Below are 17957 nucleotides of genomic sequence, written 5' to 3' on the forward strand. Positions count from 1 at the left end.
TAGGATGAAAGAGTTAAACAAAAGTGGATATAGATAGACTAAAAATTAAATAAAATTAAAATATTTGTATTTCTTATTAATTACGAGATCGCCCCCACTCTTTCCATTATTCCAACACAGGGAAGTAATAGAGGCATCGTCGTCGTCGTCGTCATCAGCATTAAGCTGAAGAGTCAAAGCCCTCATCAAGCCACGAGACCCTTCTTCTCCCTTCACGAATTCCTCCATTTTTTTTGCTCTTCAAACTGTAATCAACCCTTTTCCTTTTCCCTTTTTTTTTTCCTTTCATGGCTTTCAAATCTCGTACAGTTTCGCCCTCCAACTGAAAATCCCAATATTGTATTTTTATTTTTTTGTTTCTCAAAGTATCCTTCTTCGTTTTTATCTTCTGAATCGCATAGAAAACCCTTGCTCCATTGCGTACTCATACCCAATTATTCACTCCCGGAAGAACCGGCTTGCTGTGTCGAACCTGGGATCAGGTTTTTTTTGCCCCCCTAAACCCTAGTTTCCATTTGGGCATATTTATTTCGAATTTATGTTATTTGATTTGATGCGGTTACGTGCCTTGTGTATTTTATATGATTTTGAAATTTAGCTCAGATCACGTATCTCTACCCTTGAAATTTAGGGTTTATAGTAGTTCTTTCTGAACTGTTTTTGAGCTTAGTTTTGTTTCATCTATTTGAGCGTAGTTTTCGATTTTTATTATTACGGAGGTTCTAGGAGCTGATTAGAGCTTCTTAGGGTTCACATTTAGTTTAGCTCTGCCAAGTGCCAACAAACTTCAATGTGTAGGCATCATCTTCACTTGTACTTTAAAGATAGGGTGTTGCTCTCTAACCTTAATGTGTCACGCTGACTGTAGTTTACTCTTTTCAGTATTGGTACTCGTATTCTATATCAGCATTGTCAGTCTTGCTGACTTATTCTGGATTAAGATTTTAACTGCAAACTTATGGACTGCAATTTTAGATGGATGTGCTATAGATTGTAATGTCAAGATATGTTAAATTCTGCCAATTCAGATCACGTCTCAATATTAAATGTTATTGAGCCGTGTAAACTTGAATATCACGTGATAATTTTTGACAATATGTTAAAGTTTGGGAACGGGTTTTTAGCAGATTGAAATATGCCACTGTGCAAGCAGAATTTTTGACTCATGTTGATTATATAACACTGCCGCTGTATATTTCCATGATGTTTTATTACCACAAAACTTTTATGCATAAATCTGTTTGTAATACATATCCGATCCCTTGGACTCGACTTCATATGTAGTGGATAAAGGTCTTCAAGCACAAAATATACATCTTAAGTTTTCTGCTATTGGTTGAATTGAACTTGACCGTCATTTGAATTGCTTGGCAGAACCTGTAGGGCTACATATGAGACAGGGTCCTACACTTTTTCTTCAGCTATTTCAAATTTCATTAGACCTAAGATGTCATCCTGGGACATGCGTTTTAAGTTTACGTTTTTTGTTATCGATTGAACTTGACAGCCTTTTACTAGCTTTTGAATTGCTCAGTTGAACTTGTATGACTGAAGAATTTGAAACAGGATCTTATACTTTTTCTTCACCTGATAGAACTGAGTCACAAGATAGCAATTTGAATTTGGTCTGTTTGGCACAGCTTCATATATCCAACCGATGCTGGCGGAAGTATGCAGTTGATGGTTGGGAGAAATGCAAAGGTATCATCCTGCCAGCTGCACTAGTGCAGTTAATAACAGTGCAATAGGTGGGCCATCGGCAAGGGATACTGTCCGAGCTGATTCTTCTTCATTGCCAGGCAATTTCCCCTTAAATTCCAGGTAAAGAGGTTTGAAGGTTCTGTGAAACTGGGAATGTTTTTTCTTTGCCAACAATGATTCCATGGCCTTTTTTTTAAATATATTTTTCTGTAACTTGTCTCTTTTGTTCTCTGCATGGTTTGATCTCAATTTTTTTGATGCATCTTCTAGTGAGAGTTTTTACTTTTTCAGTTTGCAACTTTGTTAACTGCCGTATAATGGATTGAGATACATTTGTTTTTCAATGGATTTTATATTCTTTCATTTGCTTTAGTACGGTTTTCTAGAGAAACCATGAAGGATATATTTTAAGTGTAACATGTTATTTGTCCAAGTTATGTGTGGACATTTGAATCATTGACATTTTGGTTGAGGATATATGCCTTAATTACTTGAGTATACTCAAGTAGACATTTAATGAGATAGTTGATTAAACTAAAAAGGGTATAATAAGTTTTGGGTTCTTTGTTTTATTGTTGCAAAATCATGGTGCAATAATGAATGGTGGTTCCTTGTTTGTTGCTTACAAGATTATGAGCAATCATAGCGATCAGTAGTATGCCTTGCTTGTTGTTCAATAATTCTATTTATGGGATGATATTTTGTTGGCCTAATCTTCTTGACTCTTCTTTTTCATACTGAAATTATTCTCCCAAAGTTAAATGAATAATTCTTGATTTACAGGCGGCCAGCTCCACTTACAGCGTACAAGTTGAAGTGTGAGAAGGAGTCTTTGAATAACCGGTATCACTTTGCAATATATTCCTTTTATTGTATTTGTTTTTCTTCTTCATGCCAATACTTTGGAAGTTCATTTTCTGAATATGTGTGCAATCTGATTTCCGCATTGGTTGGATGCAAAAGTTTGGGGTGCTGGATCAGTGGATTTTCTATTTAGTTTAATTATTTCGTGGCTAGTATTTTCTTTCTCTCACACAATGGCCTGTTCTTTTTCAATCTTAGGCTAGGGCCTCCCGACTTTCACCCTCAAACTTCAAGCTGTCCCGAGGAGAACCTCACCAGAGAGTATGTGCAGTCTGGATACAGAGAAACTGTTGAAGGGCTTGAGGTGATTTTCTTATCAGCATATTTAGGCTGAGATTTTGATTGAGTTTGTTTATTCATGAGTTTTTTCTTGTTTGGTCAAGTTTAATGAACATAAGCAATTCAATTAAACACACATTTTGGAGGTTCTAATGTTCTTCAAGATGTTTTCTCCTCTTCTCATTCACTTTCCTTCCATAATTATTGTGCTTGCTTTACTTAAAAATATTTTCGTCATGGATCAAAATTTCATTTCGTATCTAGATTAAAAGCAATACTTGTGTTTACAGCTTAACCAACAAATAATGTTTGTAGTAACTGGTTGGATGAACAGTTTTGATTATCCACTCTTATTACGCCGCTTCATTGTATTAAATACATGTTTGGCTTATCTTTATATGACCATAATCAATTTATAACCTGTTTTAGGAATAATTTTTTTTTCTTTTGGAAAAGGATTATACAACTTATTTATCTTTGTTGAGTGTGTCAGGAGTCCAGAGAGATCTTACTGACTCAGGTTCAAGCCTTTTCTAAGCATCTTGTCATCAAGTGCAAAGATGTATGTTACTCAAATCAATAGCTACCAAATTCCCCATTGTATTGTATATTGAATTTTTTTTTACTGCGGCACTGCCAATGATTTTAATCCATATGCCTTTTAAGGTGATCCAACTGGTCAGTTGTGTAATAAAAAACCCCTTTCTTTGCAGGCTACAAGAAAACGTCTAAGGGCCATTAATGATTCACGTGCTCAGAAACGGAAGGTGGAGCTTTTTTTTTTTTTTCATGATTTCATAATGATTTTAAATCATCCATATCTTAACCTCTCTCCAAATTTTCCTTTTGTTATTAAATGACAGGCTGGTCAAGTTTATGGTGTTCCCCTATCTGTTTCTTTGTTAACAAAGCCTGGCATTTTTCCCGAACAAAGACCTTGTGGTGAGGATTTTCGGAAAAAGTGGATTGAGGTACTTTACCCTTCTGCTTATAGGAGAAAGAAAGGGTTCTTGAAAATTGGTTTATGATGCCTGCACTTTCTTAATATCTGGCGTAGCAATTTGACAAATTTTATGTGATGACTTGGTTCTTTTTAGGAAGCGTTTTGTTTTTTTGGTGATTTCCGGATGATTTATAGTTCTTCACATGTAGGAAGGGAGTATTTTGACTTGCACGATTCTTTTTCAAGAACGTATATGTATATATAGAGAGAGGGGATAATTATTACAAGAAAATTAAATTAATAGCCAAACATTATCTATAATATGCACAAAACAAAAACTGGTTAAATGATCTATGCATAATATCATGAAACTTGGACTATTTTTTCGCTGCTACATAGTATCAGCAAGCATTACTACTAGTAAAATGAATGGAAAAATCTTAGCCCATGTGGCGAGGGGAGTTAAGAAAATTAAATTTAATGTAATCTATCAAATGAAGTTTTTGGGTCAAGTGGTGTTTTGATAATCATCAAGCTCGACCACTTCTTTCTTATCTTGATGCATTATCTACTCTTGATGCAGGGTTTATCACAACAGCATAAACGTTTGCGTTCTTTAGCGGATAATGTGCCTCATGGGTATAGGAAAAGGGCCCTTTTTGAAGTTCTCATTAGGAATAATGTCCCATTGCTGAGAGCAACTTGGTTCATTAAAATTACTTATCTTAATCAGGTGAATGTGCTTGTAATTTGTAATGGTTACTAAAGGCCATGTTGACAAATTTGAATGTAGCAGTTTATGGTTGTGCATTACAGGTGCGTCCTAATTCTGCTAGTATTTCATGTGGAGCATTTGACAAAGCTCAGTTGTCCCGCACAGAATTTTGGACCAAAGATGTGGTTGACTATTTGGAATGCCTTGTGGAGGAATTTATTTCAAGAAGCAATTCCCATTTGACTCCACCAAACAAAGACCGGTCTCCACAAATGTTTTCTGTTGGATTCTCACATACAAAGGGCGATCCTCCAGCAGTCTTTGATGGTGAAGAGCCATCACTTCATTTCAAATGGTGGTATGTGGTCAGGCTCTTGCTGTGGCATCAGGCTGAAGGGCTTCTGCTTCCATCCCTCATTGTTGATTGGGTGCTGGGACAATTAGAGGTGTGAACTCCTAAAATTATTAGGGAAGAATTTGGAGATATCTCGAGTATATACTTTATCTCTCAATGACTTCTTTCTTCTGTTTGATTTCTCAGGAAAATGATGTTCTTGAGATTTTGGAGTTGCTGCTGCCAATTATATATGGTGTTTTAGATACGATTGTACTATCTCAAACCTATGTACGCACTTTAGTAAGAATCTCTGTTCGGTTTATCCGGGATTCCTTTCCTGGTGGATCAGATCTAGTGGATAATTCAAGGAGAGTGTACACAACCTCTGCTTTGGTGGAGATGCTTCGCTATTTAGTTCTGGCTGTGCCTGACACATTTGTTGCTCTGGATTGCTTCCCGTTTCCACGTTGTGTTGTATCACATACAGTTAATGATGGAAGTTTTGGGTCAAAGGTACCGGAGGATGTGACGAAACTGAGATATACTTCAGCAGAAGTTGCCAGTCCATTAAGAAGTAAAAGTATTGATTTTCAGTATCAATCCTCAGCTTTTGATAATGTTGTTTCATCGATACGGAAATGTGCTGACAATCTGGCTAAGGTAGTAAACCCTAAATTCCCAGTTTGCAGCGTGGCTAAAGCTGTGCATGCATTGGATAAGTCTCTACTACACGGAGATATTGGAGTAGCTTATAAATATCTCTTCGAAGATTGCTGTAATGGATCCATTAATGAAGGTTGGTTTGAAGAAGTAAGCCCTTGTTTAAGAATGTCACTGAAATGGATTCAGACTGTCAATGTGGCATTTGCTTGTTCAGTATTTTTTCTATGTGAGTGGGCAACATGTGAATACAGGGATTTTTGGAGTGCTGCCCCTCGAGAACTTAAGTTCACTGGTGGGAAAGATTTCTCTCAGGTTTATATTGCCACTAGACTTCTGAAAATGAAAGCCAGAGATCTACAAAGTGTGTCTGGACTTAAATTTGAAACCTCAAGTGGACTCAATTCCACAAAGGGTTCTAGCCATCAAAACAGTTTGCTTGGTAGGAAACCAGTTGGTAATTTATTTGAACCTAAGAGTAGGTTGAAGAAGTTGGGAGGTAATGGTTCTTTGGACTTGTTTGAAAGTCCAGGTCCCTTGCATGATATTCTTGTTTGTTGGATTGATCAACATGAGGTGCAAAAAGGAGAAGGTTTTAAGCGTGTTCAGCTTCTCATAGTGGAACTTGTACGTGCTGGTATATTCTATCCTCATTCATACGTCAGGCAGCTAATAGTTAGTGGAATTATGGACTCCAATGGGCCAGCAGTTGATTCAGATAAAAGGAGGAGACACCAGCAAATCTTGAAGCATTTACCTGGAAGTTTTGTGTGTGCCACTCTGGATGATGGGAAAATTGCTCAAGGAGCACAACTTGTAGAGGTTATAAATGTTTACTCCAAAGAACGTCGTCTGGTACTTCATGGGCTCGTATATGAACAACTAAGTGATATTGGTAGTGCAAATATACCATCCAATCGAAAGCGAAAGATGTGTCCAACCTCTGACAAGGTTTCTAGTTCTGTAACTTCTGTTAATCAATTGAAGTCTATTCCACCATTTTCCAACACAGGCTCTACCAAAAGACTCAAAAGTGAAGTTGACATTGAAGCGCTGAAGGAAGCCATTTCATTGCTTTTGCGATTTCCTAACAGTTCTTCACTTCCCACAGACACTGGTCTAGATGATCCTTCAGGGTCTGGTAAAAAGTCTTTCGCGTCAGTGTATGCAAAAATAGATATTGCAGAAGCAACACATGGGTGTGAAGATTGTAGAAGAGCCAAAAAACAGAAAGTAAGTGATGAAAGGAACTTGTACCTACATGCGTCTTCACCAATTCCTTCAGATGATGAAGATATGTGGTGGGTGAAGAAGGGGCCTAAATCCTCTGAAACGTTGAAGGTGGATCCACCGGTAAAGACAACAAAGCCAGTTTCTAAGGGAAGACGCAAGACGCAAAGTCTTGCTCATCTAGCTGCATCTAGAATTGAAGGTAGTCAGGGTGCATCAACGAGTCATGTATGTGATAATAGGGTAGCCTGTCCTCACCATAGATCTGGAATAGAAGGTGATGCTACCAGAGCAATAGACAATAGCAAAATAAGTGGGGATATTGCTTCTATTGGGAAAAGTTTAAGAAAACTTCGACTTACAGAGAAGCGAGCAATTTCAAGTTGGTTGATGACTGCTGTTAAGCAGTTTATCGAGGAGACTGAAAAAACTATCTCAAAAGCTGGCCAGTTTGGTCGGTCTTTAACAACTGTTGATGATAGGATTACTATACGTTGGAAGCTTGCAGAAGACCAGCTTTCATCCATATTGTATTTATCAGATGTATGTAATGATTTTGTTTCAGGGGTCAAATTTCTCCTCTGGTTGCTGCCAAAAGTCCTTATTAGTTCAAATTCTACAATGAACAGCCGGAGGAGCATTCTTCTTTTGCCAAAGAATGTTGAAAATCAAGTTTTTGAAGTAGGCGAAGCATATCTATTATCGTCCCTCCGAAGGTGCATTATTGGTGTTTGACTACAATAATTGTTTTCATTTTTCGATTGCATCATTCCTTAAATCGTCATTAATCTGACTGTATTTTGCTTGATCTTCTTGGCCTTCTTCTCTCTGGCTTTTTTTCTTTGATTTCTGGAAACCTATTTTTAAAGACGTCTTTATTTCTTTCGCGGATCATTATATTATATTGTGTTGATTTGACCATCATAGGAACTGAAAACCAGAATGAATGAAGGTTATTTTTGTTATTTAATTTTGAGGCCATGTTTCAGATTTCTTGAGAACCCTTTTCTGGGTCATTTTTTCGGTGCATTTCTGTCATATGCTCAGGTGGTTTAGTTTTCCCCTCCTTTTGTTAAGGAAAGTTTTTTTTTTTTTTAAAATAAGTTTTGTCGTGGAGATGCTTCATCAGAGATTATGATCTTGTTTATCTCACGTCTCTTACTGTTCTTGCAGATATGAGAATATTCTTGTCGCAGCTGATCTCATTTCAGAAGCATTGTCATCCGTAACCCATCGTGCTATGGCTATTATGGCTTCAAATGGACGTATTTCAGGCTCTGCAGCGGTAGTTTATGCTCGGTATCTATTGAAAAAGTATAGCAGCATGCCTAGTGTCGTTGAATGGGAGAAGACTTTTAAGGCAACATATGACCAGAGACTTATTGCTGAACTTGATCCAGGGAGTACATTGGACGGAGAGTTGGGGCTTCCACTTGGAGTTCCTGCAGGCGTGGAGGATCTTGATGATTTCTTTAGGCAAAAGATTGGGGGTGGTCGACTCTCTAGGGTTGGGATGAATATGCGAGAATTGGTTGGGCGACAAGTTGATGATGCCTTCCACTATTTACTTGGAAAAGATAGGAAAGTCTTTAGTGGTACTGCCCCAAAGGTTCTTGCCACAGATAAATCAGACGAGGGATACCAGATTGCTCAAAAAATAATCATAGGATTAATGGAATGCATCAGGCATACTGGAGGTGCTGCTCAGGAAGGTGATCCATCATTGGTGTCATCTGCTGTTTCAGCTATTGTTGGTAATCTGAGTACAACTGTGTCGAAGATATCTGATTCTATTGTTGGCGGCAGCTCGAATATTCCATCTGCTTCTGGTTCATTGGACTTTGCTAAACGCATTTTATCCATTCATGTTACCTGTTTATGCCTGCTCAAGGAAGCTCTAGGAGAGCGTCAAAGCCGTGTATTTGAGATTGCTCTTGCAACAGAAGCCTTTTCTGCACTCGCCGGAGTATATCCTTCTGGGAAGACATCTAGGTCTCAGTTTCAATCATTAGCAGATTCTCATGATTCTAACACTCATGTCTTTGGTGATAACTCAAAAGTAATAGGTAAAGCCACAAAAGTTGCAGCAGCTATTTCTGCACTTGTCATTGGGGCAGTTATTCAGGGGGTTTGCAGTCTGGAACGATTGGTAGCACTCTTTAGGTTAAAAGAAGGATTAGACTTTATTCAGTTTGTTAGGACTACTAGGTCAAACGCAAATGGCAACACCCGTACAATTGGAATGCACAAGATTGAAAGTTCTATTGAGGATTATGTACATTGGTTTAGGTTGCTTGTTGGAAATTGTAGAACTGTTTTTGATGGGTTGATTGTGGAGCTACTAGGAGAGCCATCTATTGTGGCACTTTTTAGAATGCAACGGTTGCTTCCACTTAGCTTGGTCCTACCTCCTGCCTATTCTATATTCACATTTGTAGTATGGCGCCCTTTTATCTTGAATTCTGCTGTTACAGTTCGTGAAGATGTGAATCAACTGTGTCAATCATTAACAATTGCAATTGGCGATATTGTAAGACATTTGCCTTTTCGAGATATCTGTTTAAGGGACAGTCAGGGTTTCTATAACCATTTGATGATGGATACCAGTGATGTTGAGTTTGCTGCTATACTAGAGTTAAATGGCTCTGATATCCCCACGAAGTCCATGGCCTTTGTTCCTCTACGTGCAAGGCTTTTCTTGAATGCTATTATTGATTGTAAGTTGCCAAGTTCGATGTATAATCAAGATGATGGGACTCGGATATCAGGAGTTGGTGATGGTAAAGGGCAGTATCCCGAGAGAAAAATGAAGCTTCTGGACAGGCTTGTACATGTTTTGGATACCTTACAACCTGCTAAATTTCATTGGCAGTGGGTGGAACTTAGGCTTCTTTTGAATGAACAAGCCATTATTGAGAAACTTGAGACACGAGATATGTCCTTAGCTGATGCTGTTCGTTTGGCATCACCAAGTCCTGAAAGAGTTGCTGCTTCCGACAACGAGAAGAATTTTATCGAGATTATCCTAACTAGGTTGTTGGTCAGGCCAGATGCTGCATCTCTTTTTTCAGACGTGATTCATCTTTTTGGCCGCTCTCTTGAAGATTCAATGTTGTTGCAAGCGAAATGGTTTCTAGGAGGTCAAGATGTCCTTTTTGGAAGGAAATCAATTCGACAGAGACTAACTAATATTGCTGAGAGTAAAGGACTATCAACTAAAACCATGTTTTGGAAGCCTTGGGGTTGGTGTATTTCTGGCTCGGATACTTCCTATCTTGAAGAAGGAGAGGTTGTCGAAGAAGGCACAGATTCTAGAAAGTACAACCAAAAGTCAGTCCAAATGCTTGACAATGAAGTCTTGCACTCCGGTCAGCAGTATGTGACTGAGAGGGCTCTTATTGAATTAGTTCTTCCATGCATAGATCAGAGTTCTGAAGAATCACGCAACACCTTTGCTAATGATCTAATTAAGCAGTTGAATAATATTGAGCAACAAATAAATGCAGTTACTTCAGGGACAAGTAAACAAACAGGATCTGTTCCTTCAGGTATTGAGGGCCCTACAAGCAAGGGAAGTAGTCGCAAAATGAAAGGTGGCAGCCCGGGAATGGCTAGACGATCAACTGGCTCAACAGATTCTCCTCTACCCTCCCCTGCAGCTTTGCGAGCATCCATGTCGTTGCGTTTACAATTAATATTGAGATTACTCCCTGTCATTCTCGAAGATAGGTAAATTTAGAATTGATACATACAAACTCACATGTACTCGCAGAGGAAGTTGGCTTGTGAACAGTGTTCCACTGCTAACTATCTTTGAATGTGGTATTTCCTTTTTTTTGCCTGATTTGTTAACATTAAATATTGGTTACATTTGTCAATCAGGAGTTTTCTGTTCTTGCAATTCTTTTCTTGCCTTCTGCTTCTTTGTGAACTTCATGGTTTACTAGAGTCTGCAGCTTCATTTTCATTCCAAGTTTTCCATCAGTCAAGTGACATTTTAGTTTTTCTCAACTTTTGCTTTTGTTCCTTTTTCAGGGAGCCTTCAGGACGGAACATGAGACATATGCTTGCCTCTGTTATTCTTCGTCTCCTTGGCAATCGAATGGTTCATGAGGATGCAAACCTTACCTTTTGTCCCACCCATAGTTCGATGGTTAAGAAGGAAGTAGAGTCACCTTCCGAAGCTTCATTTGCTGCATTTGCAGATTTACCTGGTGAAAGTATTTTTGGTAGGATGTTATTGATTCTTCACGGGCTTTTGAGCAGTTGCCAGCCAAGTTGGCTAGGTTTGAAGAATGCTGCAAAGTCGACCAATGAAACAAGCAAGGAGTCTTCTTCTCTTGTTCGTGAACTGGCTGAAAGTTTACAGGTTAGCCCCCTAGTAACATTATTTTTCAATCTTGACATTTTCACAAATAAAATATTGATAATGTTTTCATAGTTCACCTTCCGATCTTTTTCGGCTTCTATGAGAAGAGAGTAGTACTGAGCCTAACCAAAGCTAAATATTAATAGGACTGCTTTTCATTCACCCACTCGGGGGCTACGTGAAGGAAATCTAATGTGGTACTTATGAGTTGTTTTGAATTAATTTATTGGTGCAGAATGAATTGCACTGCATGCAACTACCTGATATGATTAGATGGCGTATCCAAGCTGCAATGCCAATTCCACTTCCTCCTGGTCGGTGCTTTTTATCTTACCAGCCACCAACAATACCTCATTCTGCCCTTTCTTCATTTCAATCTAGCATTTCTACACCTGGGCATGGTTCTGGAAATAGTAGCATGCCTCAAGGGAGCAAGATATCATCACCCAGAGTTGTTCCTAGCGCACCCGGGAAGTCGAAACCTTTGCCACCACAGCAGGATCATGATACAGAAATTGACCCTTGGTTGCTTCTAGAAGATGGTGCTGGATCAAGTCAATCTTCCAGCAATTCTGCTGTAATCGGTAGTGGCGAACATGCAAATTTCCGAGCATCTAACTGTCTAAAAGGGGCTGTGCGGGTGAGACGGACAGATTTGACATATATTGGTGCAATGGATGATGACAGCTGATCTCTTATTTATTGATCTTTTTATTTTTCTGGAGCTAGCAACCCTCTCAGCAGGTACATTCTCGTTTCCTTTTATTGCCCCACAAATGGCATTAAGATGGTAATCTTATGCTAATTCAAAGATGAAAAAGCGATCTGTTTGAGACGGGGTAAATTTTTTTATGGGGCGTGGGACCATCATGGAGGTAATTTGGAAAAAAGAAAAATGATGCTCCCGCACCATCCATCCTACACGATGGTGGCCTAGCTTGGATTCTAACCCTTCAATTGTCCTCCATTTGGAACTGCAGGGTGCGGTTCGGAGGCTTCTTGTATATATAGAGATTAATTGTTTCACTTCACTGATTTATCCAAATGAGAAAAATCATAATATGATCTGTTAGTTGCATGCTCATTACTCTCCCTCCCTCCAGATAAAAGCTTTGCAGCTGTTTATTTTGTAGAGGTATGTTTGGATTTCATTTCTAGCATATCATTTTGTGAACTAGAAGACAGCCATTCCTTACTTGGTTTTCTTTTAACTGTTGGAATTGAGAGATACTTCCTACTGTCATATTGCTTCTTCTGTAGGCAGATTAACAATACCACCACGCCCCAGGATTTTGACAACGTTTTTTCAGTTTGCTTATATGCATCTGCTCAGTTGAGTTCTTGGGGGCTTAGAAATAAAAGGAAAGGAAAAAGAAAATCATTCAGGAAATTGAAAGTTTGGCTTATGCGCTTGCTTCTGTGTATATGTATTTTATAGGCGGTAGGTCAATGTATTTTTGTGTTTTAATATTTTTGTTATTTGTTCTCATTGAACTATTAAGAATTGTGTTTCAAGATTAGTCATAGCTCCCAATTTCATTTACACAACTTCTGGAACAGTCTTACTTTTCACTTCATTTAGTATTTGGCTGTGCCATTTAATGATTAATTCATTGATATTTCCATTTCAAAATACATGCTTAGTGTATTAACCGATTTGTTGTTTGAATCTTGTGGGTTCGTAATGAAGTAAAAACGGTAGTCTAATGCTTGTTTGTGCATAATTTTTTTTTCTTTCTTTTTTTGTTATTTTTGTTTGCCTTTTTACGTGTAAGAGTGAAAGAACGATTAATAATGTCTATAAGAACGAATATAAGATTTATGGCATCATACAAATTTATTGGTTTAAAATGTAGAATTTAGAGATTTCTAATGACCAAATATCGGCGTCTGCAATACATTTATCGTCATAAATATTTTCACATCTATGGATTCATTGTAGACATCTTATGTTGTATCTCAAAATGTACCAAATTGTCAAATTGACTTGTTTAAAATGTTATTTATTTAAGCATTTTTTATTTTGGGACAATTTCGAGCATACGATGACCAATGATATTTGCAAATTGTAGCAGATGTCCAAAAAAATAACATAATTTTATTGCCCATCAACGTTGCACTTTGATACTACACCGTTAAATTACCAAAACAACATTGGTTCTGTTAAAATGCATAGTTCAAAGCTACTTTGAATTCAACGTGATCCATCAAATAACATGAAGGCAACTCATATAAAAAACTGAAAACAATCATCAATTCATTGCGTCTTTCGTTCACTGGAAGAATTCTTGTGGCCAATGAAGCAGGATAACTTCAACCATACAATTCTCCATAAGTTCATAGCTTTGCTGCAGATCGGTTTTCTTTGCAGTTTCCCATCTGCAATAGACTCTCTTGCTTCCATTAGAGCTATTTCTTCCTGAAAAGGTCAAGAATTTGCAAAAATAACTATAACTATTGTGATGGATATAAGGAAATTTTGTATATGCAACTTACTTTGATGAAGAACTTGAATCCTATTTTTATTTCTCCTTTGTAAGTGTTGTCCTCCTCGAGCACTACGTTGTATGGGGCTGGCCTTACTTCTATGAATCCTCTTTCATACCCCTCTGAAACTATCCCACCAAGATGGATTCTGCTATGTTTAAGTTGGAACATGTAAGACATCGTAAAGAGAATCTACAAAAGAAAAAAATATTCAAAGAATTGAACAAAATATGTAAGCTTTTCAATTCATACACGGTTGCTCCAACGGATTCGTTGTTCAGCAATTTGGTTTCCATGATTCTGAATTTGATATGAGTTATGTTTTTCCAATCAGATGTGGGGAGTTCAAATGAAAACTTCTCATTCCAACAAGCAAGTTCATGTTTGCCTGTGTTCACAAAGCAAAATCAAAGCCCTGACCTTGAGAGCATTAGAAATTACCATGGGTGAAAAGAGCAAAGAGAAGCTAACCTGAGGATACTTTTGTTCTATGTTCATGATTTCCACATTCTACCGTCACGTAATATGCTGGGGAACCTAAAGCATTAACTGATATTTTCAGGCTAAGAAGTTTTACAACAAACATAAATTCAAGAGTAGCGTATTGAATAAGGCATTGACTATCATCTCAAAGATCGATCATTTGATCTCAACTCCAGATTGCCAAACTTTTGTATGATTGAAAATCTCCAATTACACGAGAAATAGGAGGTGGAGAGGAGAGAAATTACTCCTTATTGGTTAAACGAGGACATGTATTCTCAATTCAACTCCAATTTTATTATTTGATACTTAAAAAAACTTTGAAATTTGATGCACATGTCGTTTCAAATGTAGAAAATGATGTTATCCAACACGATCCCTTTATAGTACAAATTCTACTTGATTGAGAATATTTTTCAATTTTTAAAAAGAAAAAACTAAAGGGAGAATTCTCTTCGCAAGGAACTTGATCCCCGCGGGATATAAGTCCCCCGATTCTCGCAAAACTTAAAGAAAAAAATGGTAGAAATGAGAATTGAAATAGGGGTGGACACAGAACTCCACCTTATGGACATCTCTAATTGCTCCTCAACGTGGGTAAGATTAAGAAAAAACTGCGAGTGAAAGGCAGAAGCTAAGAGAAGAGAGTACCAAGTCGATTGGTGTGTCTGATGTCTTTGGCATTGACAAGAAGCACTTCAAGAATTCCGCCCTTCATGAATTATGTATTGGTTAGCCTTGAACCAGGCCAAAGATGTTTTCAACATACGACTTTATAAGTTATTGTGATACTCCTCTACATCCTCTACCATTTTTTCATCCGCCATAAATAGTATAGGTTATGTTATGGCATGGCGATGTTTCAAGCTAATAAAAACTACTAAGATCATCAAATTTCATTGAAATTAAAGATAAACTCACAACATTTAATGGAATTCAATGATCATTTAAAGTTAATAAATCCGCTGTATGAGTTACCTGACAAATTTCCTTGCATCTATCAGTTTCCAATTGGATACAATAACAGAATTGACATGGAAGAAGAGGTTGCAGTGACCCGCCGGGCGACTGTTTACCAACCAAAAACAGAGAACTTTGCAAAATTGCAAGACTATGCATACGTCTGTCCAGTGCTAGAAGGTCCAGGAAGTAGGTGACCAGATGATAATGGTCCTAAGGTAGCAAAATTCCTTGTCATGTAAGTTCTGTTACGAACCATCATCTTTTGCTTGTCATGTAAGTTCTGTTACGAACCATCATCTTGTCGATGGAATTTTCTGTAATCTAAACATCTTCCTCAATCCCGTTTCATCTATCAACTTCCTTACTCCATCTACATCTTCCATCTGTTAACCTCAGCACAAAAGTTTAGTAGCATTGCATATTGTCTGGTTTTCAATCAGTGAGCTATTTGCAAAAGAATCTGCAATTTCAGAGCCTATGAGTTAATTTGCAACCCAATAAAAGAGCACCCCAGATTCTTGTATCGGGCTCTACTGGCATTTCTTCACAAATTCAACAGCTTCTCCAATTTTTCCTTTTCGAACAAGCAAGTCCACGATACAAGCATAATGTGCCTCTGTCGGAGTAATGCCATACTTGTCAATCATTGAACGAAACCACATCCGAACTTCCTTTTCCAATCCACACTGAGCACAAGCAGATAAAAGAGAGGCAAAGACCACCCCATTAGGCTTCAAACCATAACTTAACATGTCTGAAAATGTATTGAGTGCCTTGTTCCCGCAGCCATTCAATCCGTACCCTTTAATCATTGCATTCCAACAAATTAAATCCTTTGTTGAAATCTCGTCAAAAACATGTTCTCCTAGCTTTATCCTTCCAAGTGTGCAGTAAAAACCAACCAAAGCTGACATCAAATGTGTATTAGACGTATACCCACATTTTATTGTATGAGCTTGTATACTTTCTCCCAGCTCCTTAGCACCCAATGAAGAACAAGCATCCATTAGACTTACGAAAGTTCTCTCATTCGGCTTTTCATTAGTTGATTGCATCATTTTAAATGTCTGGATCGCATTAAGTGGATCTTCACCATGAGAGTAAACTGAGATCATTGCACTCCAGGCAATGATATCTTTGTCAACAAGCTCGTCAAATACAAGCTTGGCCAACCTTAAATCACCAAATTTAGCATACATTTGGAGAAGTTCAGTTCCAACTAGAATAAAACAGAGAAAACCACCTTTTAATGCATAGCAATGAACAGCCAAGCCAAGTAAAAGTTCATCAACTAGCAATACTGCAGATATCATATCCAGCACCATCGTTTCGCTTAGCTCAAACCCCAAAGATCGCATCCTTGAGAAAATTTTGAACACTTCACTAGGATAATTGTTTTGGATACACGCATGAGTTATAATTTTCCATGATACTGCGTCCTTTTTCCTCATCAACTTCAAAACTTTAATTGATGCCTCAAACATTCTACATTTTGAATACATATCCATGAGTGAATTCTGAATATCAACCATAGAATAAAAATCCTTTCTCATTGAAAACGCGTGCAACTCTTTACCTAAAGATAGAACACCAAAATCAGCACAAGCAGGTAGAATGCTTACGATGCTTACTTGGTTTGGTTGAACTCCTTGATCTTGCATCTCTCTTAAAAGATCAAATGCTTCACTATACTGACCATTTTTCACGCAAGCTGAGATTATGGCACTCCAAAAAACAACATCTTTACAAGGAATCTGATTAAACAATTTCCAGACGGTCTCAATATCACGAATTGAATAAAATCCTAGAAGGGCTGTTGAAACTGCCACTTCTGACTCAAAACCCATTTTGATCGTTACTCCATGCATCACCTCGATCATTGAATCCCAGCTCAATGCATCAATAGCTCTTATTACACTCAGCATTGTCACATAATTTGGTCTGTGCCCATTTGAGAACATCATCTTGAAGAAGCCAAAAGCAGATTCTGGCTGACCTGCTCTTACCAAATTAGTGATTTTAGACGTCCAAGATATTACATCCTCTCGTTGAGCATAAAATTCAACTGGGTCTTCGAAGTACCCTCGTTTTTTGGTTGAAGTAGCATCCATCATGGATCTTATCGTATAATTTTTTCTGTTGGGACTTATGACAAACAGGTTGCGTGCACATCTTGAAAAGCACAACATATATCTCAGGAAGGAAGAAGGATAAATACGAAAACTTTAATCTACCGATATTAGTTTGAGGATTCTGCCTGAAAGGAAAACCGGCGAAATCTTAGAGAGTGAGAATAAGAGAGGAGACTCGTATCGTACGATTTCTGCAGCTTCTCCAAATATTACAATCATGTCAACGACTATAATATAACACAATATATAGTTGTTATAAGTGATTTTTGCCACAACATAACATAATATGTATAACTTACATTTTGCTCTAACCATAAATAAGGAGTGATATGTCTCGTATAACAAAATAAGAAAAGTTCATTATGCAATAAATTCTATATATGCTCTTTTCGATTTTTATATCTTATTTGCAATTTATTAATCTCGAGCCATCTCGATGCAATCAAGACCCGAGATCGAATAACTAAAGGTACAAGTCTTTCATCTCGTCTGAAATCGAATAAAATAAAGGCCAAATTCTCTCGTATCAAATCATGTGGGTATTCCTAAAAGTTTGAGATATAATAATTAAAGGAAAAATTCTTTCATTCCGAACATTTCGGGACATGGTATTGTTGAGATCATGTATCAAAATCTAAACGATCATACGGTGTTGATGAGTGTAATTTTAGTATTTTGCACTATAAATTTAGGGATAGTTGCAAATGTAGCAATTATATTCAAAATAATTAAGTACATAACAACATTTTAAAAAAATTGCAAATATAGCAAAATCTGTTAAAATCTACTAATGA

At 37.5% G+C, this 17957-nt stretch overlaps 2 protein-coding genes across 8 annotated transcripts; one reads left to right on the plus strand and one right to left on the minus strand.

Moving 5' to 3' along the window:
- Nucleotides 1-103: 103 nt before the first annotated feature.
- On the plus strand, nt 104-12341 carry LOC103483274 (mediator of RNA polymerase II transcription subunit 12). Of its 7 annotated transcripts, none has more exons than XR_007821570.1 (14): nt 104-482; nt 1641-1821; nt 2485-2544; nt 2764-2869; nt 3338-3406; nt 3558-3611; nt 3708-3815; nt 4371-4520; nt 4604-4948; nt 5044-7445; nt 7903-10458; nt 10765-11098; nt 11334-11842; nt 12079-12341. XR_007821570.1 is itself a non-coding variant. In XM_051085893.1 (14 exons), exons 3-14 carry the CDS (start codon nt 1694-1696, stop codon nt 11787-11789), a joined length of 6768 nt encoding a protein of 2255 aa, XP_050941850.1. In that variant the 5' UTR covers nt 114-247; nt 402-482; nt 1567-1693; the 3' UTR covers nt 11790-12341. The 7 variants fall into 7 exon arrangements, 6 of the variants coding, with proteins under 6 accessions (XP_016899012.1, XP_050941848.1, XP_050941847.1 ...); XM_051085893.1 differs by having other exon boundaries at nt 114-247; nt 402-482; nt 1567-1821; nt 11334-12341; XM_051085892.1 differs by having other exon boundaries at nt 114-247; nt 402-482; nt 11334-12341.
- An 833-nt stretch (nt 12342-13174) lies between these two features.
- On the minus strand, nt 13175-17454 carry LOC103484166 (putative pentatricopeptide repeat-containing protein At3g01580). The gene is given in 9 exon segments (XM_051086567.1): nt 13175-13517; nt 13595-13733; nt 13838-13973; nt 14057-14122; nt 14720-14780; nt 15047-15241; nt 15423-15456; nt 15507-15573; nt 15576-17454. Coding segments are annotated over 9 exon segments (2505 nt in total). The 5' UTR covers nt 17221-17454; the 3' UTR covers nt 13175-13355.
- Nucleotides 17455-17957: the final 503 nt, after the last annotated feature.

This window comes from Cucumis melo, chromosome 6, assembly GCF_025177605.1.
Source record: "Cucumis melo cultivar AY chromosome 6, USDA_Cmelo_AY_1.0, whole genome shotgun sequence".
NCBI lineage: Eukaryota > Viridiplantae > Streptophyta > Magnoliopsida > Cucurbitales > Cucurbitaceae > Cucumis > Cucumis melo.

Coding starts and splice junctions, on each gene's coding strand:
- LOC103483274 (XM_017043523.2), top strand. CDS start 1,694: ATGCAAAGGTATCATCCTGCCAGCTGCACTAGTGCAGTTAATAACAGT. Junction 2,870..3,337: donor AAACTGTTGAAGGGCTTGAG/GTGATTTTCTTA, acceptor TGAGTGTGTCAG/GAGTCCAGAGAGATCTTACT. Junction 3,612..3,707: donor CACGTGCTCAGAAACGGAAG/GTGGAGCTTTTT, acceptor ATTAAATGACAG/GCTGGTCAAGTTTATGGTGT.